Source organism: Maniola hyperantus, chromosome 2 (genome assembly GCF_902806685.2).
Source record: "Maniola hyperantus chromosome 2, iAphHyp1.2, whole genome shotgun sequence".
NCBI classification, from domain to species: domain Eukaryota; kingdom Metazoa; phylum Arthropoda; class Insecta; order Lepidoptera; family Nymphalidae; genus Maniola; species Maniola hyperantus.
This window is the reverse complement of record NC_048537.1, coordinates 16,490,521-16,517,523: the sequence shown is the minus strand read 5'-3', so window position 1 is coordinate 16,517,523 and position 27,003 is coordinate 16,490,521. Positions and strand designations below refer to the sequence as shown.

Sequence of the window (27,003 nt, the reverse complement as noted above, 5' to 3'; positions counted from 1 at the left end):
CAACACTATCTCTGGTCTACCTGGCACGCCGATAGCTATAAATAGTGTATTCGGTTACTTGTTGTCAGGTAAGCTTTCCTTCGATTCGTTCCCCCCACTTGCGTTTGTTAACTCATGCTCAAATGACATTCATGCATACTTGAGCTCCTTTGCTAATGACAATTATTTGCAACAGTTTCGGGAGCTTAAATCCTTCCCTGAGCAGCGGTCCATGACACGGGAAGAAACTATTTGCAAAGACGTAGAATGCAATCTACAATTAAAGCTCTCGTATCACTGCGTAACTAAAGACTTCAGCACCACGCGAACCAGAGTCGTGCTGCGATTCAGTCCCGAACAGCCTATAATATGTGAATCTCACCTATGTGCCGTCACGCCGCATCTTGCTTTGCGTACGATAAAGCATCTCGCAAGTGACGAAGCAGACCTCTTTCATATTGGTTCAAAGTTTTTAAATAATTACGTGTTTATTAATAATGTTGTGTCAAGTGAGAGCACCGTCGAAAGGGCTCTTAAGTTACAATCCAAAACAAGTCAACTTTGTAAGTTAGCCAGTTTTGAATTACGCCAATGGCATAGCAACACACCAGCCGTAATAGCCGCTGTCCAGCCCGCCGACACTCATGGCGAGCGGCCTGAAATCGTGTGTATCCCACGATATGTTTTTACTGGCACGAATAATATTATTCATTTAAATGACTTTTCCGATGCCACTGAAAGAACATACCTGGCGTGTGTTTATTGGCGTCACACTAATGAACTCGTTAAAGTTTCAATCTTTCTGTTACTCGGCAAAACGCGAGTCGCTTCCTTAAAGCTACGACTGACAATCACACAGTCTGATAATTATGATTTCTGTTCGAGATTTTCCTCCTTTGAAAAGTTGGCACTTGTGTTCCGATTTTACATTAAATATAAGAGAAATAAAAGTTCGTGTTCCAATCATGTATCTATCCAGGAGTTTAACTTTGCTATAAACCGACTAATTAAAATTGTTCAAATAACCACTTCCCGTGATGAAATTATCAATATTTCCGAGGGAAATTGTCCTTCCAATATATTAAAACATTTAAATCCTTTCTTAGACAACAATGAATGCTTACGTGTTGGCGAACGATTACATAAAACTTTACTCACCTACAACTCGAAACATCAGTTAATTCTACCAAAGAAACAAGCATTTATCACTTCATTAATTGATGACATGCTAGTGCATGCCAGTTTTAAAACGGTGCAGTATTTCTTATATCAAAATTGGACACTATTCGGCAGAGACGCGATTCACAAACGAATACATAAACGCGTCAAATATTTGTGTGCGAGCTCTGTGCAAACTCAGTCTTCCATGGGGATATTGTCCGCCTCACGTATGAGATCCAAACGTCTATTTCTTAAAACTTTCGTTGTTTACGCCGAAAACTGTATCTGGGAACCTCTTACAGCCGTTCCTGATGCTTTACTGATAGATGCCCCACCTAACAGGCTTACGCGATGGCGTTGGATACAGCAAGCTGTCCAACATTTCTGGAACCGTTGGAGCCGCGAATACTTGCATGATATTCAACAGCGTATCAAATGGTTTCATAATAACGGCCCTCCTATTTCTGAAGGCATCTTTGTCTTCGTATGTGACGATAACTTGCCTCCTTTGCAATGGCGCCTGGCTAGAGTTCACGCCCTTCATCCTGGATCGGACGGTGTAACGCGAGTTGTGACGTTGAAACATGGCAAGCCCCTTTTCAAACGTCCTGTCGTTAAAATTTGCCCTCTACCTGAGCAATAATTCAATTTTCCCGAAATTATTTTAAAATTAAATTTAAAACATATATTTAGTTTTAACCATTATTATTTTTAATTATTAAGTTCATTAGTTTTGTTTAGTTTAGTCATAAAGTTAGTTAAAAGATCTACGTTCTTTTAAGGCGAGCGGCATGTTCCGTACTGGAACAGGATATATGTCAAAGTCAACATAATTTGGAGGATTTTTTCTAGCAAATTTATCTCATATTTATTTTCGTAATTGTTCATTGGGTTGGTTTGTCGAGCGCCCCCTAGCGCCGATGCAACGCATGTCAATGCGTTCTTCGGATTGGCGATTCGGCGCCATCATATCACTCAGATCGACTGCAATAATCGATAAGCACGCGTTCCAGTGCAAAACAAATTAATTTCTGGAATCTGGACTCAATCGATGTGTTGTGATTGTGATTTAACTGAAACCAGTGACCACTTTCTTTTCAAGACAATATATATGTGAAAAATAGGGTGTTATCGACACAGAAGACCTGGGCCCAGGGTGTTATGCTGCAGCTGGCGCAAAGGGTAAGTGCTCGGTATATCATTCCCTATTGAACACAATCCAATCCATCAGCCTGTTTGCGTCCACTGCTGGACATAGGCCTTTCCAAAAGAGCGCGCCACCAAACACGGTCCTCCGCCTTCCTCATCCAACCGCTCCCCACCACCTTCTTCAGGTCATCGGTCCAGCGGGCGGGGGGTCGGGGGGTCGTCCTACACTGCGCTTACCGGTACGGGGTCTCCACTCCAGAACACTCTCAAATCGTGAGTACCAGCTAGTAAAGCAGAATGCACTAACCTTGCTAATCGGTATATAATCTCCTGCCTATAGTCCCCATCCGCGTTAAACAGCAGGCCGTTGACAGTGAGCCCCAATTTCCTTATCCGTAGCACTTCCCCCATTCCGCTCAGCTTGTCTATACACTGCCTTATGATGGCCATCTGTTCCTCCGACGCGTTGTTTTGTTTCAACGTCATACATGCCATCTATAACAAAATAAATGCGTGAAAGATTCCGTAGACTGAAGCAAAAATATGTATTAAAAAAATTGTTCTGTAAACACTTTGGTTCAAGGATTTTGGGAACTTATTGGCTAATTCCTATTGTACACAATCTCTAAACTAAACTAAAATGACACGTCTAAATCTATTGCTATCTCTTTTTCATAATGTTGCTTGCAGAAAAGGATAGCACTAGATGTAGACCTGTTAATTTAGTTTAGTTTAGAGATTGTGTTGCCACAAACCATTTGCCTTATTTTGTAGCTTTAGTGATAATAGAATTACGCAAAGTATAACGTGCAAAACTCGGGGTCAATGCCTCACCAACGACGCGGCATTGACCTTGAGTGGCCTATTCACGCAACGTTCGTTGACCTCTAGCGTCAGTAAGATTTTTTATTTGCCATATATTGTGAACTTTTAGAAAACACAGGATTTTTGCGTTTTTTTGTTGTGGTGTGTTATTAGTAATTATCAGTAGTAACATCTGTTTCCGTTTTTGCTAGCGACTGGTTACATACTGGGGCCGATTCTCTAGTACACAATCTCTAAACTAAACTAAATTAACAGGTCTAAATCTAGTGCTTTCCTTTTCAGCAAGCAACATTATGAAAGGGATAGCAATAGATTTAGACGTGATATTTTAGTTTAGTTTAGAGATTGTGTACAAAGGAATTAGCCACAATGTATAACGAAAATATCGGTTAAAACTTTTGACTCCATGCCCTTAAGGCTGGGCAGAAACTGAGAAGAGGAAAACTAAATGAATTTGTACTGTATGTCCTTTACATTTAGGTCACCTAGGTTAGATAGGATTCAAACGTACTTATAAAAGTTTAATTGAATAAAATATATTTTTATTTCATCTAGGAACTAAATTACGCATGTATACATAGCAATACCTATACAGGAATATAACATATCTAAATAAAATAATGTAAATAATGAAAAATATAATAAATTAAATACACTTAAACAATCCACCAGCATCTCAATGTTTTGCATATACTACCACATTTACTTTGTGTGCGTGGAGTCGTCACTCCGCTCACCTCTGGCACTATAGTTTCAACAGCTACCTGCCTACTTCTATGAAGGAATGAACGAAATCTTTTGAATTAGATTAACTAAATTATATTGTTATCCTCTAAGTACAACTAAGTATATTCAACTGGCTTCCCGTAGCTCAGGGAATCCTAGTTCGGGGGCCAGGAATATCGACTATTAATGTTTTTTTTTGTTTCTCTTTTATATCTACCTACATCTAATAAGAAAACTACTTATTTGTTTTAATGTTTAGTTGTTAACTGTAATCTGTTTATGTATTTATAAGTAAGTTATTTACATTAATTTTACCTACCTATTTATATTCGGGCGAAAGACTGGCTTCCCATAGCACAGGGAATCCTAGTTTGGGGGCCAGGAACTTTGCATTGCTACTACCAGGGTTATGTACTTATATATACCTTGTAAATTTTTATCAAATAAAGATTATTTATTTACTTATTTAATTGCTTCAGGCCTTACCTTCCTCGGTTCAGCCAAGTAGACGTTATCACGTAACTCTGGTGAGTTGCACTTCACTAGCGTGGCATAAAGCGCAGCGCTGACCGCCGCGTCCGTGTGCTGAGCCTCTATCAGCTTCTTAGCTTGCGTGTAATCCTGAGTGGAGCGAAGGAGGCAGGCTATGCTTAGCGGCGTATCTTTGTATAGTATCTCTTCAGCACATTTGTGGACCACTAGAGCAAAACATGATAGTTTAATTGAGCGTTCGGGATATCTTATATTAAGGAGTTCCCAGAGAGACGCAGGTTCGAATCCTTCCGGTTCCGCATTTTTTTATATGTAAGTATTTAAAATATTTATTATGTGTGGGTAGTATAAAAGGCGGTCACTGAAAATCAGCGTTGGGGCGTCTGGTACCTCAGATATTTGCCAGAGAAGTTTGTGTCTGAGGGGCCGACGTCTCAACACAAGCTGAGTGGCCTACCTGTTCGAGGTGTTGCACTGCTGTACAGAACGATATCGCCTACACCATGTATTATAATAATAATTTAAAATAAAATAAAAATCTTTTTTATTCGAATAAACTTTTGCAAGTACTTACGAATAGTCAGATGCATCTACCACTGGTTCCGAATGCCTTTCCTACCGAGAAGAACCAGCAAGAAACTCGGCGGTTGCTCTTTTCAAATATTTGATATTGCCTCTCAATTGAAATGAAAAGCAGAATATAACTCAGTATTAAAACAAATTTATCCTCGACTTAAATATCTGCCCTCGTCTTCGGCTCGGGTAAATAAACTTCTCAAATAAAATGGCTCGCTTTATGGTCTTGTCGTACAATCTGCTATTGTTGTTGGTCTAGACTCACCCTCAGTCTCCATGTCGTTGGTGTCCCCCGCGTGCAGGCAGTTCTGTATGTAGAGCCACTTGAGCGCGGCTTGGCCCACGCGCGCCTGCCCGTCGATGTCGTCGGGTACAGAGAAGCGGTCGTAGCAGTAGTAGTTGGTAGACACGTGCTGGTCGGGGTACTGGACATTGGTCTAGACTCACCCTCAGTCTCCATGTCGTTGGTGTCCCCCGCGTGCAGGCAGTTCTGTATGTAGAGCCACTTGAGCGCGGCTTGGCCCACGCGCGCCTGCCCGTCGATGTCGTCGGGTACAGAGAAGCGGTCGTAGCAGTAGTAGTTGGTAGACACGTGCTGGTCGGGGTACTGGACATTGGTCTAGACTCACCCTCAGTCTCCATGTCGTTGGTGTCCCCCGCGTGCAGGCAGTTCTGTATGTAGAGCCACTTGAGCGCGGCTTGGCCCACGCGCGCCTGCCCGTCGATGTCGTCGGGTACAGAGAAGCGGTCGTAGCAGTAGTAGTTGGTAGACACGTGCTGGTCGGGGTACTGGACATTGGTCTAGACTCACCCTCAGTCTCCATGTCGTTGGTGTCCCCCGCGTGCAGGCAGTTCTGTATGTAGAGCCACTTGAGCGCGGCTTGGCCCACGCGCGCCTGCCCGTCGATGTCGTCGGGTACAGAGAAGCGGTCGTAGCAGTAGTAGTTGGTAGACACGTGCTGGTCGGGGTACTGGACATTGGTCTAGACTCACCCTCAGTCTCCATGTCGTTGGTGTCCCCCGCGTGCAGGCAGTTCTGTATGTAGAGCCACTTGAGCGCGGCTTGGCCCACGCGCGCCTGCCCGTCGATGTCGTCGGGTACAGAGAAGCGGTCGTAGCAGTAGTAGTTGGTAGACACGCCGTGGTCGGGGTACTGGACATTGGTCTAGACTCACCCTCAGTCTCCATGTCGTTGGTGTCCCCCGCGTGCAGGCAGTTCTGTATGTAGAGCCACTTGAGCGCGGCTTGGCCCACGCGCGCCTGCCCGTCGATGTCGTCGGGTACAGAGAAGCGGTCGTAGCAGTAGTAGTTGGTAGACACGCCGTGGTCGGGGTACTGGACATTGGTCTAGACTCACCCTCAGTCTCCATGTCGTTGGTGTCCCCCGCGTGCAGGCAGTTCTGTATGTAGAGCCACTTGAGCGCGGCTTGGCCCACGCGCGCCTGCCCGTCGATGTCGTCGGGTACAGAGAAGCGGTCGTAGCAGTAGTAGTTGGTAGACACGCCGTGGTCGGGGTACTGGACATTGGTCTAGACTCACCCTCAGTCTCCATGTCGTTGGTGTCCCCCGCGTGCAGGCAGTTCTGTATGTAGAGCCACTTGAGCGCGGCTTGGCCCACGCGCGCCTGCCCGTCGATGTCGTCGGGTACAGAGAAGCGGTCGTAGCAGTAGTAGTTGGTAGACACGCCGTGGTCGGGGTACTGGACATTGGTCTAGACTCACCCTCAGTCTCCATGTCGTTGGTGTCCCCCGCGTGCAGGCAGTTCTGTATGTAGAGCCACTTGAGCGCGGCTTGGCCCACGCGCGCCTGCCCGTCGATGTCGTCGGGTACAGAGAAGCGGTCGTAGCAGTAGTAGTTGGTAGACACGTGCTGGTCGGGGTACTGGACATTGGTCTAGACTCACCCTCAGTCTCCATGTCGTTGGTGTCCCCCGCGTGCAGGCAGTTCTGTATGTAGAGCCACTTGAGCGCGGCTTGGCCCACGCGCGCCTGCCCGTCGATGTCGTCGGGTACAGAGAAGCGGTCGTAGCAGTAGTAGTTGGTAGACACGTGCTGGTCGGGGTACTGGACATTGGTCTAGACTCACCCTCAGTCTCCATGTCGTTGGTGTCCCCCGCGTGCAGGCAGTTCTGTATGTAGAGCCACTTGAGCGCGGCTTGGCCCACGCGCGCCTGCCCGTCGATGTCGTCGGGTACAGAGAAGCGGTCGTAGCAGTAGTAGTTGGTAGACACGTGCTGGTCGGGGTACTGGACATTGGTCTAGACTCACCCTCAGTCTCCATGTCGTTGGTGTCCCCCGCGTGCAGGCAGTTCTGTATGTAGAGCCACTTGAGCGCGGCTTGGCCCACGCGCGCCTGCCCGTCGATGTCGTCGGGTACAGAGAAGCGGTCGTAGCAGTAGTAGTTGGTAGACACGTGCTGGTCGGGGTACTGGACATTGGTCTAGACTCACCCTCAGTCTCCATGTCGTTGGTGTCCCCCGCGTGCAGGCAGTTCTGTATGTAGAGCCACTTGAGCGCGGCTTGGCCCACGCGCGCCTGCCCGTCGATGTCGTCGGGTACAGAGAAGCGGTCGTAGCAGTAGTAGTTGGTAGACACGCCGTGGTCGGGGTACTGGACATTGGTCTAGACTCACCCTCAGTCTCCATGTCGTTGGTGTCCCCCGCGTGCAGGCAGTTCTGTATGTAGAGCCACTTGAGCGCGGCTTGGCCCACGCGCGCCTGCCCGTCGATGTCGTCGGGTACAGAGAAGCGGTCGTAGCAGTAGTAGTTGGTAGACACGCCGTGGTCGGGGTACTGGACATTGGTCTAGACTCACCCTCAGTCTCCATGTCGTTGGTGTCCCCCGCGTGCAGGCAGTTCTGTATGTAGAGCCACTTGAGCGCGGCTTGGCCCACGCGCGCCTGCCCGTCGATGTCGTCGGGTACAGAGAAGCGGTCGTAGCAGTAGTAGTTGGTAGACACGTGCTGGTCGGGGTACTGGACATTGGTCTAGACTCACCCTCAGTCTCCATGTCGTTGGTGTCCCCCGCGTGCAGGCAGTTCTGTATGTAGAGCCACTTGAGCGCGGCTTGGCCCACGCGCGCCTGCCCGTCGATGTCGTCGGGTACAGAGAAGCGGTCGTAGCAGTAGTAGTTGGTAGACACGTGCTGGTCGGGGTACTGGACATTGGTCTAGACTCACCCTCAGTCTCCATGTCGTTGGTGTCCCCCGCGTGCAGGCAGTTCTGTATGTAGAGCCACTTGAGCGCGGCTTGGCCCACGCGCGCCTGCCCGTCGATGTCGTCGGGTACAGAGAAGCGGTCGTAGCAGTAGTAGTTGGTAGACACGCCGTGGTCGGGGTACTGGACATTGGTCTAGACTCACCCTCAGTCTCCATGTCGTTGGTGTCCCCCGCGTGCAGGCAGTTCTGTATGTAGAGCCACTTGAGCGCGGCTTGGCCCACGCGCGCCTGCCCGTCGATGTCGTCGGGTACAGAGAAGCGGTCGTAGCAGTAGTAGTTGGTAGACACGCCGTGGTCGGGGTACTGGACATTGGTCTAGACTCACCCTCAGTCTCCATGTCGTTGGTGTCCCCCGCGTGCAGGCAGTTCTGTATGTAGAGCCACTTGAGCGCGGCTTGGCCCACGCGCGCCTGCCCGTCGATGTCGTCGGGTACAGAGAAGCGGTCGTAGCAGTAGTAGTTGGTAGACACGCCGTGGTCGGGGTACTGGACATTGGTCTAGACTCACCCTCAGTCTCCATGTCGTTGGTGTCCCCCGCGTGCAGGCAGTTCTGTATGTAGAGCCACTTGAGCGCGGCTTGGCCCACGCGCGCCTGCCCGTCGATGTCGTCGGGTACAGAGAAGCGGTCGTAGCAGTAGTAGTTGGTAGACACGTGCTGGTCGGGGTACTGGACATTGGTCTAGACTCACCCTCAGTCTCCATGTCGTTGGTGTCCCCCGCGTGCAGGCAGTTCTGTATGTAGAGCCACTTGAGCGCGGCTTGGCCCACGCGCGCCTGCCCGTCGATGTCGTCGGGTACAGAGAAGCGGTCGTAGCAGTAGTAGTTGGTAGACACGTGCTGGTCGGGGTACTGGACATTGGTCTAGACTCACCCTCAGTCTCCATGTCGTTGGTGTCCCCCGCGTGCAGGCAGTTCTGTATGTAGAGCCACTTGAGCGCGGCTTGGCCCACGCGCGCCTGCCCGTCGATGTCGTCGGGTACAGAGAAGCGGTCGTAGCAGTAGTAGTTGGTAGACACGTGCTGGTCGGGGTACTGGACATTGGTCTAGACTCACCCTCAGTCTCCATGTCGTTGGTGTCCCCCGCGTGCAGGCAGTTCTGTATGTAGAGCCACTTGAGCGCGGCTTGGCCCACGCGCGCCTGCCCGTCGATGTCGTCGGGTACAGAGAAGCGGTCGTAGCAGTAGTAGTTGGTAGACACGTGCTGGTCGGGGTACTGGACATTGGTCTAGACTCACCCTCAGTCTCCATGTCGTTGGTGTCCCCCGCGTGCAGGCAGTTCTGTATGTAGAGCCACTTGAGCGCGGCTTGGCCCACGCGCGCCTGCCCGTCGATGTCGTCGGGTACAGAGAAGCGGTCGTAGCAGTAGTAGTTGGTAGACACGTGCTGGTCGGGGTACTGGACATTGGTCTAGACTCACCCTCAGTCTCCATGTCGTTGGTGTCCCCCGCGTGCAGGCAGTTCTGTATGTAGAGCCACTTGAGCGCGGCTTGGCCCACGCGCGCCTGCCCGTCGATGTCGTCGGGTACAGAGAAGCGGTCGTAGCAGTAGTAGTTGGTAGACACGTGCTGGTCGGGGTACTGGACATTGGTCTAGACTCACCCTCAGTCTCCATGTCGTTGGTGTCCCCCGCGTGCAGGCAGTTCTGTATGTAGAGCCACTTGAGCGCGGCTTGGCCCACGCGCGCCTGCCCGTCGATGTCGTCGGGTACAGAGAAGCGGTCGTAGCAGTAGTAGTTGGTAGACACGCCGTGGTCGGGGTACTGGACATTGGTCTAGACTCACCCTCAGTCTCCATGTCGTTGGTGTCCCCCGCGTGCAGGCAGTTCTGTATGTAGAGCCACTTGAGCGCGGCTTGGCCCACGCGCGCCTGCCCGTCGATGTCGTCGGGTACAGAGAAGCGGTCGTAGCAGTAGTAGTTGGTAGACACGCCGTGGTCGGGGTACTGGACATTGGTCTAGACTCACCCTCAGTCTCCATGTCGTTGGTGTCCCCCGCGTGCAGGCAGTTCTGTATGTAGAGCCACTTGAGCGCGGCTTGGCCCACGCGCGCCTGCCCGTCGATGTCGTCGGGTACAGAGAAGCGGTCGTAGCAGTAGTAGTTGGTAGACACGCCGTGGTCGGGGTACAGGGAGCGATAGAACTCTTGGCAGTGGACCGTTCGCTCCGATGTTTCCAGCGCATTGGACTTGCCACTGCTAAAATATTTTAAATTAGATACTAATAAAAAAAAGTTAGTACAAGTCCCGCAAATTGCTAAAGCGCGTGGCCACCATTTTAGTGACGTCAGCACTAGACTGAAGTTTCGAGCTGATGGTATATTTTTATTTTGGCTGACGTCAAAATGACGTCATTTCGATGTAAATGAGACATGGTTCCAGCGCAATAGCAATTTGCGGGACGTGTAGTAGCGAATTAAAGTCGTATCGATATAAGTAAATGTTGCGACTGATTGGTCCGACAGGCACGCACACTTGTGCAATACCCACCCATGTATACGACGTAACAAGTAAAGTTCACTCGCCTTCGTCAATTGCAAGAACTCTAAATAATTATGAGTTTAATTTCAATACACAACAGCACATGTTGATTAAACGGGAACATGCGAAAAATAAAATTGTACACTAAAAGTGGTAACTGACCTCAAAGTGAATTTATTCTGGAAGGAATCCAGTAAGTAGTTGAGCAGTGGTTTCTTTTCTGCCTGAGTGGGTGTTATTAAATCTTTTTTCTCTATGATAGGCTGAAACAAAATATACTGTTGCATCTTCTAGATATCTTGACACAAAAAGTTAAAATGGCGCATGAGGAGTTAAATTTTACGCGTTATAGATGTACGATGTACATATATGTGCAAACCTGGCCACTTGGGAATGACATATTGTCCGTGACGAGTGGCCCTACCGCGGTTGTTTGACAGCTACAATGTCACGATCGCAATCATCTCTGATTGGTTAATGCTCGCTCACTATTGGCCACAATGCATTGTTGCACAGGAATCGCACAAATTCAGCCAATCAGAACAATTGACATTGTAATAATGATTGATGCAGGTTTTAGACAATCGCCCTGCTGTTCATCTTAGTAATTATAGATCAATGTTGTATAATAATACCGTGGTGATAGCATCAGCGAATTCGTCTTCCGTGGACGGCCACCGCGCCTCCAGGCGGCTGTTGTCCCGCAGCGCCGCGCCCATTTGCTGCAAGCTTTCTAGCTCCAGGTTTAGCCTGGCCACAGAAAATATAAAAATACTTAATCTATGTATATATACAAAAGGAAAAGCTGACTGATTGACTTACTTGACTGATCTATCAACGCACACTTCAACCACTGGACGGATTGAGCTGAAATTTGGTATGCAGATAGATAGCTATTATGACGTAGGCATCCGCTAAGAAAATATTTTTGAGAATTCAACCCCTAAGGGGATAAAATAGGGATTTGAAACTTATGCAGTCCGCGAGGATGAAGTCGCGAACATAATATAGTAAAATATATGTAGATAAATTGTAGATTTCATGAGTTCGTGGGCTTTAACGCAGCGTATCGTCCTGCCACAATTTTTCTGTTCCCCCAATGTTCAACACGCACGCACGGACGCACACAGCCACACACACGACACTGAGTGCAACTGACCTGGCTTTAAGCATATCTTGCAACTGGTCCTGCGAGCCGTACGTCAGCGCAGCGGCTAGCAAGTTCCTCCTGTCAGCCGTGGTAGCGTGCGCGTGCGCATGTCTGGCTACTCGCGCGAGCAAGTCGGCGGCAGGCGCGTGCCGTAGGGCTGCGAGTCTGCGCGCCGCCGCGCCGGCAGCGCCGCCCCCCGCCACGCCAGCTGCTAGGGCGTATTCTCCCACCACTACAAGCACTTGACCCTCCCTGCAATCACAAGGGACATTTTGTGAAGCAAAGCATCTTGAAATTCACTTCTCGCATATTTACATGTCGTACGTTTCTGATGCTCTCGATTGGAATCAAATTTGTTCGCTTATTACCAGATGAAAGTTTCTATACAGTTGATGTGCAGTTTTTAAAAGTGAAGATGGGTTTCGTTGGCGGTGCAGCGTTTTACACTTTTAATTAAGTCTATATACGAACAAATAAACAAAAAATATAATTATTACTATTACCATTAAAAAACACCAGAACCACACAAGAATCTCAATGAAATAATTCAAATAAAAGTAAATATTCAAAAAGGAAATATACCTCGTCTGCTCATCGTCTCCCGCGATGCGTAACAGCTTGGCGAGTTTGAGCAGTTTGTGGCTCGCCAGGTACGCGTTCGAATCCGCCTGTAGGCAGTCCTCTATCAGGGTCATCCTGTCTTCACAGAGACGCACTGCGAACCAAATGTTTGTCATCCAACTAATGAAGAAAAGCTTTCATCATCATCAACAACAACCGATAGACGTCCACTGCTAGACATAGGTCTCTTGTTGGGATTTCTACACGCCACAGTCTTGCGCCGTCTGAATCCAGCGGCTCCCTGCGACTCGTCTGATGTCGTCCGTCCACCTAGTGGGGGGTCTTCCAACACTACGTCTTCCGGTGCGAGGTCGCCATTCCAGCACCTTGGGACCCCAACGTCTATCGGTTTTACGAACTATGTGCCCTGCCCATTGCCACTTCAGCTTCGCAACCCGTTGAGCTATGTCGGTGACTCTAGTTCTTCTACGGATCTCCTCATTTCTGATTTGATCACATAGAGAAACTCCAAGCATAGCTCTCTCCATCGCCCGCTGCTGGATAATTCAGGTACACTGAACCGTGAAAATCGCGGACGTACAAGGCTATCTTGGCGCGTGCCGAAAATCGGAACTAACGTTGCCGTCACGTGTCCTCTTTATTCTTGTTTGAATATTCTAAGCCTTTGTTCTCCAACAGCACCCCCCTGTCAATGTCATTGAAGTGCCAAGAGAGCCTTGTCGCACGGTAACTGAGCGCTCGGACGTCCGAGAGATATCTTGCAAGGCGCGTTCCAAATGACTGTGCACACCTCTCAGTCGCGGCTATCGGACGCGTCTCTAGTTTGTTTCACGCTTTAGTGAAGTGATTTTGTGTGTGGAACAATTGATATTTTTTCACGATTTAAGGGATGTTTTCCCCTTAAATTATAATATGGGTACCTTCAAGTCGAGAGTAAATAGGCATCTTCTAGGCAAGCGTGCTCCATCTTAGGCTGCATCATCACTTGCCACCAGGTCTGATTGCCAAGCGCTAGTCCATTTCAGTTCCATTCAGTTTCCAGTTTTTGCATTATAAAATTTGACTTAAAAGGAAAAAATCGGTCTATCAGGTGCATGTCTGTCTGTTTTAACCTAAAAATTAAAAGCTTACCTTGAATTGGGAGAATTGATAGATTGAACGCAGCCAATATGGGCAAGGCAGATATAAGATCCAATTCTTTTTCTATTTCTTGATCGCCATCTTCGATCAGCATGAGGCAGCATCTGAAAAGTGTTACCTTAGAATAGTCATAGAAATATCTTTGCAAAATATATTAAGAAGAAACTAAGCATACAATAGCTTAATCTCATTCATAGTCATATTCTCTATTTTTGAGTGTAGCAGAAAATAATCAGTACTAAGCCAATTTATAGGTCTAAACTGAAGAAAAATCGGGGTTGTATTTTTTCTGATTTGACACTAGTTTCATAAAATGAAAATGACCCATGAAAAAATTCGACTGGAACATTTTTTTTAAAGGAACGAATTTTGTGCAGTAATCTCAAAGTCGGTTGGAACTTTTTGAAAGAAACAATCTTGTATGTTCACACAAATGTTCTCATCAACTTCTTCTTGACTTTCTCATCAAATTACTTAGCTAGCTCCAAGGCAGGGTCGGTCAGAGACGAGGCCGAGTTGAAGTACTCCTTGGCAGCGTTGGACACCAGTTCCACGCTGCGCCTGTAGTTTATCTTGTACGGAGAGTTGGGCGGCAAGCGTAGTGTGGGCGATACTGTGAGCACGTCTGACGCGAGCCGAATGCTCGACGCTTCACCCGACGTTAGTAGCGCTGATACATATATCTGAATCAAACGAATACATTTTTATGTAGGTAACACATCTTGTTCACTCTGGGCTGGTTTCCGCACTTAAACGTTTCCGTCTGTTGTGCGTAGGTAACACATATTACTAGCAAAATTTATCGACGCCGAATCAAATCTAAGGATTAATAATATTGAAGATACTAGCTTATGTTAGCGACTTTGTCCGCGTGGACTACACAAATTTCAGACCGCTAGTTTACCCCCTTATGGGTTGAATTTTCAAAAATCCTTTCTCAGCGGATGTCTACGTTATAATAGCTATCTGCATGCAAAATTTCAGCCCGACCCGTCCAATAATAATAGATCAGTCAGTCAGTCAGTCAGTCACCTTTTCGTTTTACATATTTAGATGTCTAGTGTACAAAAAAGTCCGTGGAATTTCAACTATGTTATGGGTGTTTTAAGACTCTTGAACTTGGTATCAGTATTTAGAAAATTCCGTAAAATTAGAGATATACATAAATGTTAATATTATTAGATAACACAAAAAAACAAACACTACACATGACCTTCCAACTTCCAATAGTTCTTATATGTCGAATACTTACCTCATAACATTGTTCTGTGGTGATGCAGTCAAAGAGCGTGGATCGCAGTTCTAGTAAGTCTTTGAGGAGATTCTCCCAATCCTGTTGTGTTGGTTTCTCTTCCCTACAAACCGATTTGAGAAAAATTTCAATTATATGGATGGTTTAGTTTATTATAAGCCGGTTAATAAACAGACAACTTAAGTAAGTGGAAGCTAGGCTACTTTCTTAGCGATTGCAATCATGCGCTTGCATGTTATTCTTCTTCTTCTTCACTCTGGGCTGGTTTCCGCACTTACACGTTCAGTCTGTTGTGCGTGCATCACCCCTCCCCGCCGAAGTCTTCACTCCATCCATCCGGATAGAGGTGTCAGTCAGAAATCATATCCCGCGGAGGCTGTGATAGCACCCCACGCGCAACTCTGGTTAGCAACTTGTGCGTACGCGAATCGAAAAGAGCGACGTTAATTTTTTTTTTTTTAATAGATATAGCGAGCAAGCGAGCAGGCGGGTCACCTGATGTTAAGTGATTACCGCCGCCCATGAACATTTGCAGCACCAGAGGAGCCGCCGATGCGTTGCCAGCCTTTTAGGAATTTGTTGGTCCGCCCCTTGAATAACCCCATGTTATAATCTAGTGGGAACACCGCCGATGGGAGTTGGTTCCACAGTTTGCACGTGCGTGGAAAGAAGGATCTGGCGCAGCGGACGGTCGAAGTGCACCAGACACCCAGATGGTGAGGGTGAAATTCCTTACGGTGGCGCGCGGTGCGGTTGTAGAAAAAAGAGGGTGGAATGAGGTCAAAAAGCTCTTTAGAGCACTCCCCATTATACAGGCGATAGAACACGCATAGAGAGCTAACGTCTCTGCGGTGCTCCAGGCTTTCCAACGAGCCGGTTAGTTTGGGATCGTCCACAAGTCGAACAGCCCGCCTTTGGATCCGATCAAATGGAAGGAGTTGGTACTGGGGTGCTCCAGCCCAAAGGTGGGAGCAGTACTCCATGTGAGGGCGGACTTGCGCCTTATAGAGTAGGAGCCTATGCTCGGGCGCGAAGTACCGCTTTGCTCTGTTGAGCACCCCAAGCTTTTTGGAGGCTAATTTGGCCTTGCTTTCCAAATGATCGCGGAATTGAACCTCGCTCGAAATGTGAACTCCAAGGATCCCAATGCTGTTGGAAGGTGTGAGGGGAGTGCTCTGAAAGAGAGGAGGCAGTGTAAAACGGGACTTCGCACAAACCTGTGTTTTAGTTGGGTTAAATTGCACTAGGTTTTGTGCGCCCCATTCTGACACTTTACCTAGGCACTTTACTTTACTTTAATAATTCTATTTCACTTACAAAGTATACAAATACATACCTATGTAAAGTGCAAGTGAGACGAAATGATTAGCGCCGCTTCGTTTCGATTTGTTTTTTTATTGGCACGCGCGATATCTGCCACCAGTCGCTCCAGCACAAGGCAGGAGGGGTAATATGGAGATATTGCCATCTCGGCAGAGTGACAATATCTTAACGCAGTTCCCTTACATTAGAAGTTGCACACGCGTCCAGTAAGACGTCTTGATGTTTTTTTTTTTTTTTTATTGATCACGTAAATTTCAATAATACATTTTAAAATAAACAGTTCGCCATCCTCTAGAAACTGTTAAAGTTTATGTGAGGATGGCGAGTTCGCGTTATACAAATTTAATAAAATCTAAGTAAAAAACTGTTATAAAAATTAAAAGCTGTTAATTAGTGCATATTTGTACATGTATGTACCTACTGCTACCGTCGTACTTTGACTTTCTTTCGGTCTACAGAGGCTGAAAGAGAGCTTTATATTGTCACACTTACCCCGCGGCGGCCGCAGTGGCGTGTCCTCTTGCGACTCTGGCGAGCAGTTTGAGCGCGTGCGCGGCATCTTGGTTCAGGTCGCGCAGTGCGCAGGGCGGCACGAGCACGCCGCGCCAAGCGAGTCGCTCGCTGCCCACCACCAGTCGTTGCAGCTCCGCGCAACGACGCAGGAGGGCCGTTGTGGAAATACTGCCGTCACTACGGAACCATATATAAAAGGAAAAGGTGACTGACTGATCTATCAACGGACAGCTCAAACTACTGGACAGATTGGGCTGAAATTTGGCATGCAGATAGCTATTATGACGTAGGTATCTGCGAAGAAAGGATTTTTGAAAATTCAACCCCTAATGGGGTTAGTACATATCATAATAAGTATGAGCTTTTCATAAAAACAAAAATAAATGTTGTTTCAAATTTTTATAAATTGTGATTTAGTATCAAAATTTTAATTATTAAGTTATTGATGTGATAGAAAATTGTGTTCTATAAAATAAAATAAAAATTAACCGGAAAATATTATAGGTATACCAACTTGTTTACTGTAATTATAAGCAATTATATTATGTACTTATACCTAAAAGATTGTAATGAAATAATATTGTAAATCTATCTTTTTTCAGTAATAAAAGGCTTTATTATTATAGTGGTTATAATTAATTGCGTACTTAAAACTAAAGTTACAGTACACGGCCGAATGTAATGTACCACATCAGCCTTTAGAATGATATTTTGGCTTTGTAGAGCGTTGTCTCTGTCTCTCATACCTATATGACGTTTTGTCGGTCTTGTGTCCAAACGCGCCCAAGTCTAACTTGATACTCACGACTCCTTCAGTATAGTATCGAGCAGATCACACGCCATGTCGAGCTGCTCGGTGCCGGTGTGCGCGAACAGGCATCTCTCCACCAAGTCCAAGTGAGTGCGGACGTCCAGCTCGAACTCTTTGGGTGATCGAAGCACCTGCAAGTAAAAGTGTATAAAATTGGGGCCAATTCTCTTGTACATTATCTCTAAAACTAAACTAAATTAACAGGTCTAAATCTAGTGCTATCCATTTCCGCAAGCAACATTATGAAAGGGATAGCAATAGATTTAGACGTGCCATTTTAGTTTAGAGATTGAGTACAACGGAATTTAGCCACATTACTGATATAGCTTAAATCTAAAATGTATGAGAGCTAAACGTGTTTGTCGGAGTATGCCCGACTGTCCCCTGACCTCAGCCCCACACAGCTCAGTGTGCCTTGCGTGTCACAGCCCGCAAAACAAGAATTCCGGACGGGTTCAAACTAGTCGAGCATAGTCCGAAAAATTCGTGACTTTAGTCGCCATACATTATATTTATTTGTAATGAATATCACTCACATGTATGATAACACGGCTTTACTCACGTATTATGTACGTTAGCCCGACTAGTCTACTAGATAATATTAAAAAAAAAAAAAAAAAAAAAAAATAGACTGCGTGCGTGCGTCTCAAACACGACGCGCAAAGAGAATATAATCACACGTGGCGACGCGTGCGCGAACTGAGTCACGGTGAAGGTGTGTCGACTGAAACAATACTTACCAACAGTATGTAAGAGAGATCGTCCACGCTGATGCTCTCCAGGAAGTCCATGAGGCCCGTGAGGCAGAAGCCGGTGCGCTTCGTCAAGTTCTCGTAACGCTTCAGGTACGGGACCACGAACTGTTTCAGATCCGACACGAAACTCGCTGGTGTCGACTGAAACAATTTTTGTATGTTAGCTGTTTGTTGGCCCACTTGCACAATTTTTTTAATGTTGTCACTTTTTTATTTTATTTTTATTTTATTTTATTTATTAGGAACACACACAATACATTAATTTAACACAAACTACGACACTTATAGACAAACACAGGCTGATAAATGTATCTATAAAATGTTTACACAGCATTTGTAAAATATCTAGACAAATAAAAAGAACTTAACTAACTACTTAACTAAACAATTAATAATTAAGTTACTTAGGAGATGAACCCACCGTAGAATGATAAGAGCTTTTTTTTGAATGCAGTAGCTGAGTCATGAAATATGTCGATGCCAGGTATCTTTTTTGATATTTCGTTAAATTTTGCACATATACGCATAATTGGGGCTTGATTTCCTAGATGAGATTTGCAACCGCATTATGCTCTTGGCAAAAAGTGACAGCATTACAAAATTCAACTAAATCATGTTAATTCCTAGAGATAGCACTGTTGTGATATTTTAAATGAAAAAAAAATACGTCGAAAAAATACGTTTTAAAGTCGAATAAATACGACTGTAGTACGGGACCATCGGTGCGCGAGTCTGATTCGCACTAGGCCGGATTTTAAGGTAATATGCTACCGAGGGAACTTTTGATCATCATATTATGAACATACACAAGATACGATTTTCCGTAACACTTACCATCTTCATCAGCATCTTGCAAACTTCTAAATTGGTCATTTTCTCCACCTGAGCCAACGTAACTCCCTCCACATTGATGTCATATATCAGCGTGTCCAATGTTAGAAGATGGAACATTATGTTATCGAGGTGTTCCACGGCCCCGCCCACTTTGGCGATGGTGACCAGTGTCAGAGCGTGAGAGGCGATGCCGCTGCGCTCCTCTATCTCCCTCGCACGCTTGTCGTACCATTTGGCGAGGTCGATGTCTATGTCGGCAGCTGTTTCATTCTCTGGCGTTGTGTCTTCTGACCAGTTCGAACTCCATATTGATCTGGAGGGAAACTATTTATGAAGCGAAACTTTTCAACAGAGCTTTTGTACAAACATAAATTACAAAAAGTGAAACGCTGGGCAGCGTGTATTGTAGCTTACGTAAGTGAGTGAGACAGAGTAAAGCTTCGCTTTTGCCAAGTGTCACATGATATTTAAAGATATTTTTTTTCAATTCAATTCAAATTTCTTTATTGCGAATATGGGTAAACAGTAGAGATATTACAAAAGCAAAAAGGTACAGCCAAATTCTGCCTATTAGCAGCCAATATGATATGATATACCTAACAACGTGTACATAGCTTTGATCAAATTAGTCACATTAAATACTTAGTCACAAAAAAAATACAAATTTAAATAATAGTATTACAAATGTCAAAGATTAAAATAAAACTAAAACTTCTCTACAAGGTAATCATTAATCGAATTAATCGAATTAGATTAATTTATTAATGGTTTGAGCTTGAATAAAATAATTATATCTGATAGTCTATCGAACACCACCGAGGTCTAGTATCATAGAGTAAACCAATCTAATGTTTAGCATTAGCAAATCGTTGGCAATATAGCTTTGCAGAGGTATACCACCTCTACTCAGTTCAATTGGCTGACTGGCAGCTATCAATCTTCTAAATATAATCAGTCACCTTTTCCTTTTATATATTTTTTTTAGATATATAAAAGGAAAAGGTGACTGACTGACTGACTGACTGACTGACTGAATGACTGACTGACTGACTGACTGATCTATCAACGCACAGCTTAAACTACTGGACGGATCGGGCTGAAATTTGGCAAGCAGATAGCTATTATGACGTAGGCATCCGCTAAGAAAGGATTTTTGAAAATTCAACCCCTAAGGGGGTGAAATAGGGGTTTGAAATTTGTGTAGTCCACGCGGACGAAGTCGCGAGCATAAGCTAGTATAATATATTATGAAAGGAAAAAGTGACTGACTGACTAACTGATCTATCAACGCACAGCTCAAACTACTGGACGGATCGGGCTGAAATTTGGCATGCAGATAGCTATTATGACGTAGGCATACGCTAAGAAAGGATTTTTGAAAATTCAACCCCTAAGGGAGTGAAATAGACGTTTGATATAAAGTTAGGTACTGATTTGACTAGTCGTCAAATACCGTATTGTAGTAGTTTCCGTAAGTGTCCTACATAAAAAAATCTTATTAAAACTTACCTGAATATTTCCTTTTTACACCAATCGTTTTCATGCTCCGAAGGCTGGATCTTAATAGGCGATTTCTTTTCGAACCACGTCAAAGGTTCCTTAGTGGGCAGTAAATGTTGATAGTCCAAAGGGTACAGGGTCTCTGGTAGCTTATCCAATACCGCCAGTTGCATCGTCAAGCTCTTTATGTACGGCCATAGACAAGTGAGAGCTTCTATACGGCCTTCTTTGGCGATTTCCATGGCACTATGGACTATACTATTGCTTCTTAGACGGTGGTATTCGTCTTTTACGTACGTTGATTTCTCGCATCGGAGTATTGCCTACAAGAAAAGTTTTTCATAACAATATGGGTAAGTATTCAAAAAAGAGCAACCTCCGAGTTTCTTGCTGGATCTTCTCGGTAGGAAAGGCATTTGACGATTCAAAAGTAGGTACTTGTAAAAGTTTAATTGAATAAAAATTATTTTTATTTTAACTAGGTAGTGATATTTACGTCCTTTTCCGCAATGCAAGCTATTTCTGTACCAACTAGCGACACGCCCCGGCTTTGCATTAACTTACAATAACAATTTTCGTAGGGATCTCTAATTTTTTTGAAATAAAATAAATATCACTCAGGAAAAATTTAGCTTTCTACTGGCGAAAGAATTTTCAAAATCGGTTTAATCGTTCCAGAGATCATCCCCTACAAACAAACTTAGAAACTGTACCTCTCTATAAAAATAGTATAGATTACATGAGACCCGCGACGTCCTGAACGTTTTAAACCTGCGCAGTGGGCGATTTATTGAACTTTTTGGTAGTAAGAAATAAGTGAGATGTGACGGCGGCAGTGCTGAATTTTCATTGAGTTTCAAGGATAACTTAATAGCAAAAGTGTTTGTTAAGAATTTTGCTAAATTCCATGACTTGAAAGGAGCAAGATTTTTGTGCTAAAATCCAGCAGAAAAAATGTTGTGATTATATTTTGATGATAACAATAGTAGACAAAAAAACACAAATAATAAAAATTGTACTGATAAAACACTCGCGTGAAAAGTTCAACTCTAGCGATGATTAATTTCAACTTGTACATACAAGCCGAAATAGCTCAGTTGGGAGAGCGTTAGACTGAAGATCTAAAGGTCCCTGGTTCGATCCCTGGTTTCGGCAAGAATTTTAGTTTTTTTTTTACATTTCCGTGTAATTTTTCCGTCCGAAAAAGATCCGTCCGTTTTTTTTTTTTTTTTGTAAAAATTACGTAAGAATTTCCGTCCGAAAAAGATCCGAGTTACTATAGTCGTGCATAAACAAGTTTTTTTAAAATTTTTTAAATATTCTGGTCCAGACAATATTTTGTCGATTGATAATAATATCACCAAGACATTTTTACATGTGACTAGCAGATGCCCGCGACTTCGTCCGCGTGGAATTAGGTTTTTTAACAATCCCGTGGGAACTCTTTGATTTTCCGGGGAAAAAGTAGCCTATGTCACTCTCCAGGTCTTTATTTATACCCATGCAAAAAATCACATCAATCCTTTGCACCGTTGCGACGTGATTGAAGGACGAATCAACAAACCAACAAACAAACACACTTTCGCATTTATAAGAGTACTGATTTTTTAGTAACGCGAAAGTCCGTCCGTGTTTAAAAGGACCGCCAAACAGGACAGCTGTTTTAAGGCTGCCATCAAAAATGACAGACTCGATAGTTACCTCGTACAGCCTCAGGCGTTCCTTGTAGAACAGCATGACGTGCCTGCATCGCAGCAGCTCGCTCGTGTACGCGTTGAGGTCTTCCAGAGTAACGCTGTCCGGGTCCTTCCACTCATCTTCCGGGAGCTCTTTGTTGATTTCTTCAGAGGAAATCTTTATTTACCCAAGTCTAGTACGCAACAGGTCGAGATGGCAACACAGCGCCCGCGCTAACCCGGTGCGGGATAGCGCGCGCGACGTGCGGGTGTGCGGGGCGACCCGCCAATCTCTTACCCCGATTGCCATCTCGACCTGTCACGTACTATTATAGTAAGTGATTTTTTTTAAAGTGGCCTAATACCATTTGCTTACTATACAGACAGCCTCAATTGCTGAGGAAAAAATCATCTACCAAAAAGATTGAAACGGCATTGTGACAGCAACATATTCACTGAAATATAGACGTTATTTCGCCAACATAAGGTGCAAGTTCAATTGTATGCAATAGTGAAAAAAATGCATGAGCAATAATTGTCAAAAAAATACATATTGTTAGGGTTCCGTATCCCAAAATGATAAAAAGAACCGTAATATGATTCTCCTTCGTTCTGTCTATCCGTCTGTCTGTGTTGATACGAAATCGCGGTCATCAGCTAGTATTGCAATATAATTTAGTTATATTGAATCTCCGCCATGTTGAAAGAATTTTAATTACATTTTTTCTTGGTGAATTTCTTTAATGGCAATACCAAATTCTCCACTAGCGATGCTGTTATGTTACCACTTCATCATCATCAACTGATAGACGTCCACCGCTGGACATAGGTCTCTTGTAGGGACTTCCACACGCCACGGTCTTGCGCCTCCTGGATCCAGCGGCCCCCTGCGACTCGTCTGATGTCGTCCGTCCACCTAGTGGCGGGTCTTCCAACGTTGTGTCTTTCGGTGGGAGGTCGCCATTCCAGCACCTTGGGACCCCAACGTCTATCGGTTGTACGAACTATGTATGGTACCACTTACCATCCAGTATTTTTTCATTAGTAAGTTCCAGTCCAAAGTGCAGCAGTTCTTTAGCGGCCTGCAGGCTCTCGGGCAGGCGGTCCACGCACTGGTGCACTGCCCAGATCTTTTTTGATACTTTGCTCTGTACAAAACAATACAAAGTTATCTAAGCAACGTGTCACGAAGTTACCCGCTTGTGAAATTACTAGAATTGAGGTAAGTATAATGGTAACATTTATCTGTGAAAATAATAAAAATTCTTTATAATTATGACTTCCTTACCCCTACAAAAATTATTTATGCGGAAACTAAATTAATGAATATCCTACAAATGTATTACTATAATACATGCATATTAATTAAAAAAATTATATCAAAGACAATACATTCAAAATTATCATTTAAAACTAAAAGGGAACTGGGAGGCCGACTTTTACGTAACGTTGATAACATCTCTTTAAAAGGTTCACGCACTAATTACGGTAAAAAGAATATAACTTTTGAAGGAGCACAAATGTTTAATAAAATACCTACAGAAATTAAAAATATTAGTAAGATAAACATTTTCAAAAAGAAACTGAAAAGTTTTGTTATTATAAATATCTGAGTCCGGCCCTGCCGGCAAAGTGTATGAGCATTGCCATACATTATACTACCCGCTATTTTTACGATCGTGTTGTTGCTTGCCACCGCGCTGTGCCGAAAGATAAAATTAGTTTAAGTTTTGTTACTATAATTTCTCATTAAGTGAAATTTGTACATCTGATTTCTTTTGAGAATAAAATTCTTTAACCACAAAGTCAAACAAATCCTTGTCTATGATACAACGGAAAGAAGTCACTATGGTTTCATGAACACTCTTTGCTCGTGAAGCGTAAGGCGATCTTATCGATTAATAAAGTTCTCTTTTTTTTTGGAATAGAGATAGCGAGCAAACGAGCAGGCGGGTCACCTGATGGTGATTACCGCCGCCCATGAACATCTGCAGCACCAGAGGAACCGCCTGCGTTGCCGGCTTTTTAGGAATTTGTTGGTCCGCCCCTTGAATAACCCCATGTTGTAATCTAGTGGGAACACTGCCGATGGGAGTTGGTTCCACAGTTTGCATGTGCGTGGAAAGAAGGATCTGGCACAATGGATTGTCGAAGTGCACCAGACACCCAGGTGGTGGGGGTGAAACTGCTTACGGTGGCGCGCGGAGCGGTTGTAGAAAAAGGAGGGTGGAATGAGGTCAAAAAGTTCTTCAGAGCACTCCCCATTATAAACACTCTTTATTCAGATAGGCAAGGATAGAAACGGATACTTACTAAATAGTTCTGAATAGCGTCAGTGGAGACGGGTTTCTTCCTCCATTGCTGCTGGTACACCAGGTCGCTGTCCAGGTTGAACGTTTCAGCCAGCGTCAACGCTTCGGTGTAGCTGCCGCTTTCAATCTGTAACAAATCATTTTTAACTTAGCATCGACTTAACTAGCTGATGAAGGGTATGGGTTTGATAAACTCGGCGGGCGATGGAGAGAGCTATGCATTAAGTTTCTCTACGTGATCAAATCAGAAATGAGGTGCTGTCACCTCATTTCTAGGCTAGCAGGAACTAGCCTTTAAAAAATATCTTCTAAATAGTTTTTTTAACTTTCCTGGCATAAACATCGATCAAAAACCGGTCAAGTGCGACACGAAGGATTCTGTACCATCGTTCAAAACATAAACCACACTTTTATGTAGACTGCGCTACCTATATGTGATTTAGTAAATAAATGTTTCGTGAATACATTTTTTTTGTGATGTAACTACAAATTCACTGTTTTCGGATTTTTTTCCTTTACTTGTGCTATAAGACCTACTTACCTGCCAAATTTCACGATTCTAGGGTAACGGGAATTACCCTATAGGTTTTCTCGACAGACGGACAGACAGAAAACGAAGTGATCCTATAAGGGTTTCTTTTTTTCCTTTTAAGGTAGGGAACCATAAAAATGCTTACCTTTCTGGAGAACAGTTCAGTAGGCGTGGTACTCTTGACTCCCAGGAGCCTGTATATCCTGGAGACAACGGTTATCTTCCTCGGCTTGGGCTGGAACGTCTCGATGTCAGTGATGGCATAGAGCACTGTCTTGAACAGCTCTTTGGCCACTTCCAACATGGAATCTTCTATTTCTGCTTCAGCTTTTACCACCTCCATCTATTTGAAAATTTAAAAAATCTTTTGGGGGGGGGGGGGGGTGTTTTTTGTTCTATGTATTACAAAAATGTAGAAATGTTAAAACTTTTCCGCTGTTTAAAAAATATACGGCAGTTGAACACCTGCGTAATGTAAATAAGCATCATTGCAATTTATAACAAACTAGATGATGCCCACGACTTCGTCCGCGTGGATTTAGGTCTTAAAAAATCCCATGGGAACTCTTTTATTTTCCGGGATAAAAAGTAGCCTATGTTCTTCCCCGGGATACAAGCTATCTCTGTACCAAATTTCGTCAAAATCGGTTGAACGGTTGGGCCGTGATAGGCTAGCCGACAGACAGACAGACACACTTTCGGATTTATAATATTAGTATGGATTTATACTCGCTAAATTAACGTAGAATTTCTGTGATATTTATCCAGATAAAAAAATATCGATGTTTTATAATATTTACTACGGCAGCTTCTGGATACTTAATGGAATATATAGCACCCAAATTTTATTTTTGTTTTTTATTCCTTTGCCTATAAAGTGTAGGTAGCACTGGGAACATTCCTATACCACAGATTTACTGCAATGCTCTTCAATGTAAATGGGTAATTGACCTATTTATTTACATAATAACTAATATTGTTGATTGAATTTTTGAATACACATTCTGAACCAGTGTTTGATTCACTTGAAAATTCCTGAAAGCAAGTACTGTGTAAAAGTTAGTATGGAAAAACTACTTATTCTATTCTATACACTTACAGATTCATCACTACGCGACTTCCTCGCAGGCAGTACGTTAGACTCGCACTCCAACGCCATGAACGCACCGTCAAACGCACACGTCACCTGAATTTATTTCATAATTAAATATTTGTCTATTATAAAATAAGAATGAATTCGCCCAATATAATAAAATGGTTAAACCTTCGGCGTCCCTTGAAAGAACTCCGGTTTCTTGCCGAGTATGTTGAGCATATCCTTGATTCCACAAACTGTAACCGCTCCGCTAAACCGGGACACGATGATTTCCTGAAAATAATAACTGTAATCATATCACTGTAACTGGTGTTCATAATTTTTTTTTAATCTGACAACACCACGAACTTGAAATAATAATTTCAACGAGATAAGCAAACCAATAAATGTTTAAAGTTAACCAACCGACTTCAATATTTGCAGACTATAAATTTAGTCAAATATTAAGGGCTCTTTATACATGTATACTTCTATCTTTTTTGTACCAACGTTCTTGCAAATAAATGATTACCGTTTATTTATTTTTATTTATTCAAAAGAAATGTATTTGTTTGGAGGAAACTCATTCAAACTTGGTGCGATACTACTGCTGGTGTGCCTCAGGGTGGCATGCTGGCACCGTTCCTCTTTTCTATTTTCATTAATTCTTTACGTCAAAAACTATCTCAATCACATGTATGCAGATCACGCACAACAGACGGAAACGTTTAAGTGCGGAAACCAGCCCAGAGTGAAGAAGATGTATGCAGATGACGTCCAAATTTACACCCAGGTAACTCTTGAGAATCTTCCAGCAGCCGTTACTCACATAAATAATTATCTGGAGTTAATTCTGCTGCGCGATTGCGGTAGAATGACGGCTACAATGTCACGATCGCAATCACCTCTGATTGGTTGACGCTCGCCCACTATTGGCTACAATGCATTG

General features: G+C 44.3%; 1 protein-coding gene and 1 non-coding gene across 2 annotated transcripts in view; one reads left to right on the top strand and one right to left on the bottom strand.

Annotated features, from left to right (window-relative positions):
* Positions 1-27,003, bottom strand: part of LOC117988209 (NBAS subunit of NRZ tethering complex-like) — a 43,458-nt gene that overhangs the window by 11,121 nt on the left and 5,334 nt on the right. The window contains exons 9-29 of the mRNA XM_069507895.1: positions 26,244-26,348; positions 26,079-26,165; positions 25,125-25,322; positions 24,449-24,574; positions 23,160-23,283; positions 22,161-22,300; positions 20,469-20,782; positions 18,960-19,272; positions 18,111-18,266; positions 17,365-17,501; positions 16,539-16,736; positions 14,724-14,826; positions 13,946-14,154; positions 13,463-13,575; positions 12,332-12,464; positions 11,759-12,001; positions 11,235-11,349; positions 10,758-10,862; positions 10,088-10,307; positions 4,327-4,538; positions 2,597-2,784 (exon numbers count right to left, since the gene is read on the bottom strand). Of these exons, the coding sequence (XP_069363996.1) occupies positions 2,597-2,784; positions 4,327-4,538; positions 10,088-10,307; positions 10,758-10,862; positions 11,235-11,349; positions 11,759-12,001; positions 12,332-12,464; positions 13,463-13,575; positions 13,946-14,154; positions 14,724-14,826; positions 16,539-16,736; positions 17,365-17,501; positions 18,111-18,266; positions 18,960-19,272; positions 20,469-20,782; positions 22,161-22,300; positions 23,160-23,283; positions 24,449-24,574; positions 25,125-25,322; positions 26,079-26,165; positions 26,244-26,348 (3,539 nt within the window). The remainder of the gene's footprint in view (positions 1-2,596; positions 2,785-4,326; positions 4,539-10,087; positions 10,308-10,757; positions 10,863-11,234; positions 11,350-11,758; positions 12,002-12,331; positions 12,465-13,462; positions 13,576-13,945; positions 14,155-14,723; positions 14,827-16,538; positions 16,737-17,364; positions 17,502-18,110; positions 18,267-18,959; positions 19,273-20,468; positions 20,783-22,160; positions 22,301-23,159; positions 23,284-24,448; positions 24,575-25,124; positions 25,323-26,078; positions 26,166-26,243; positions 26,349-27,003) is intronic.
* On the top strand, positions 21,542-21,614 carry TRNAF-GAA (transfer RNA phenylalanine (anticodon GAA)). The gene has a single exon. It is a non-coding gene; the product is annotated as a tRNA-Phe (tRNA).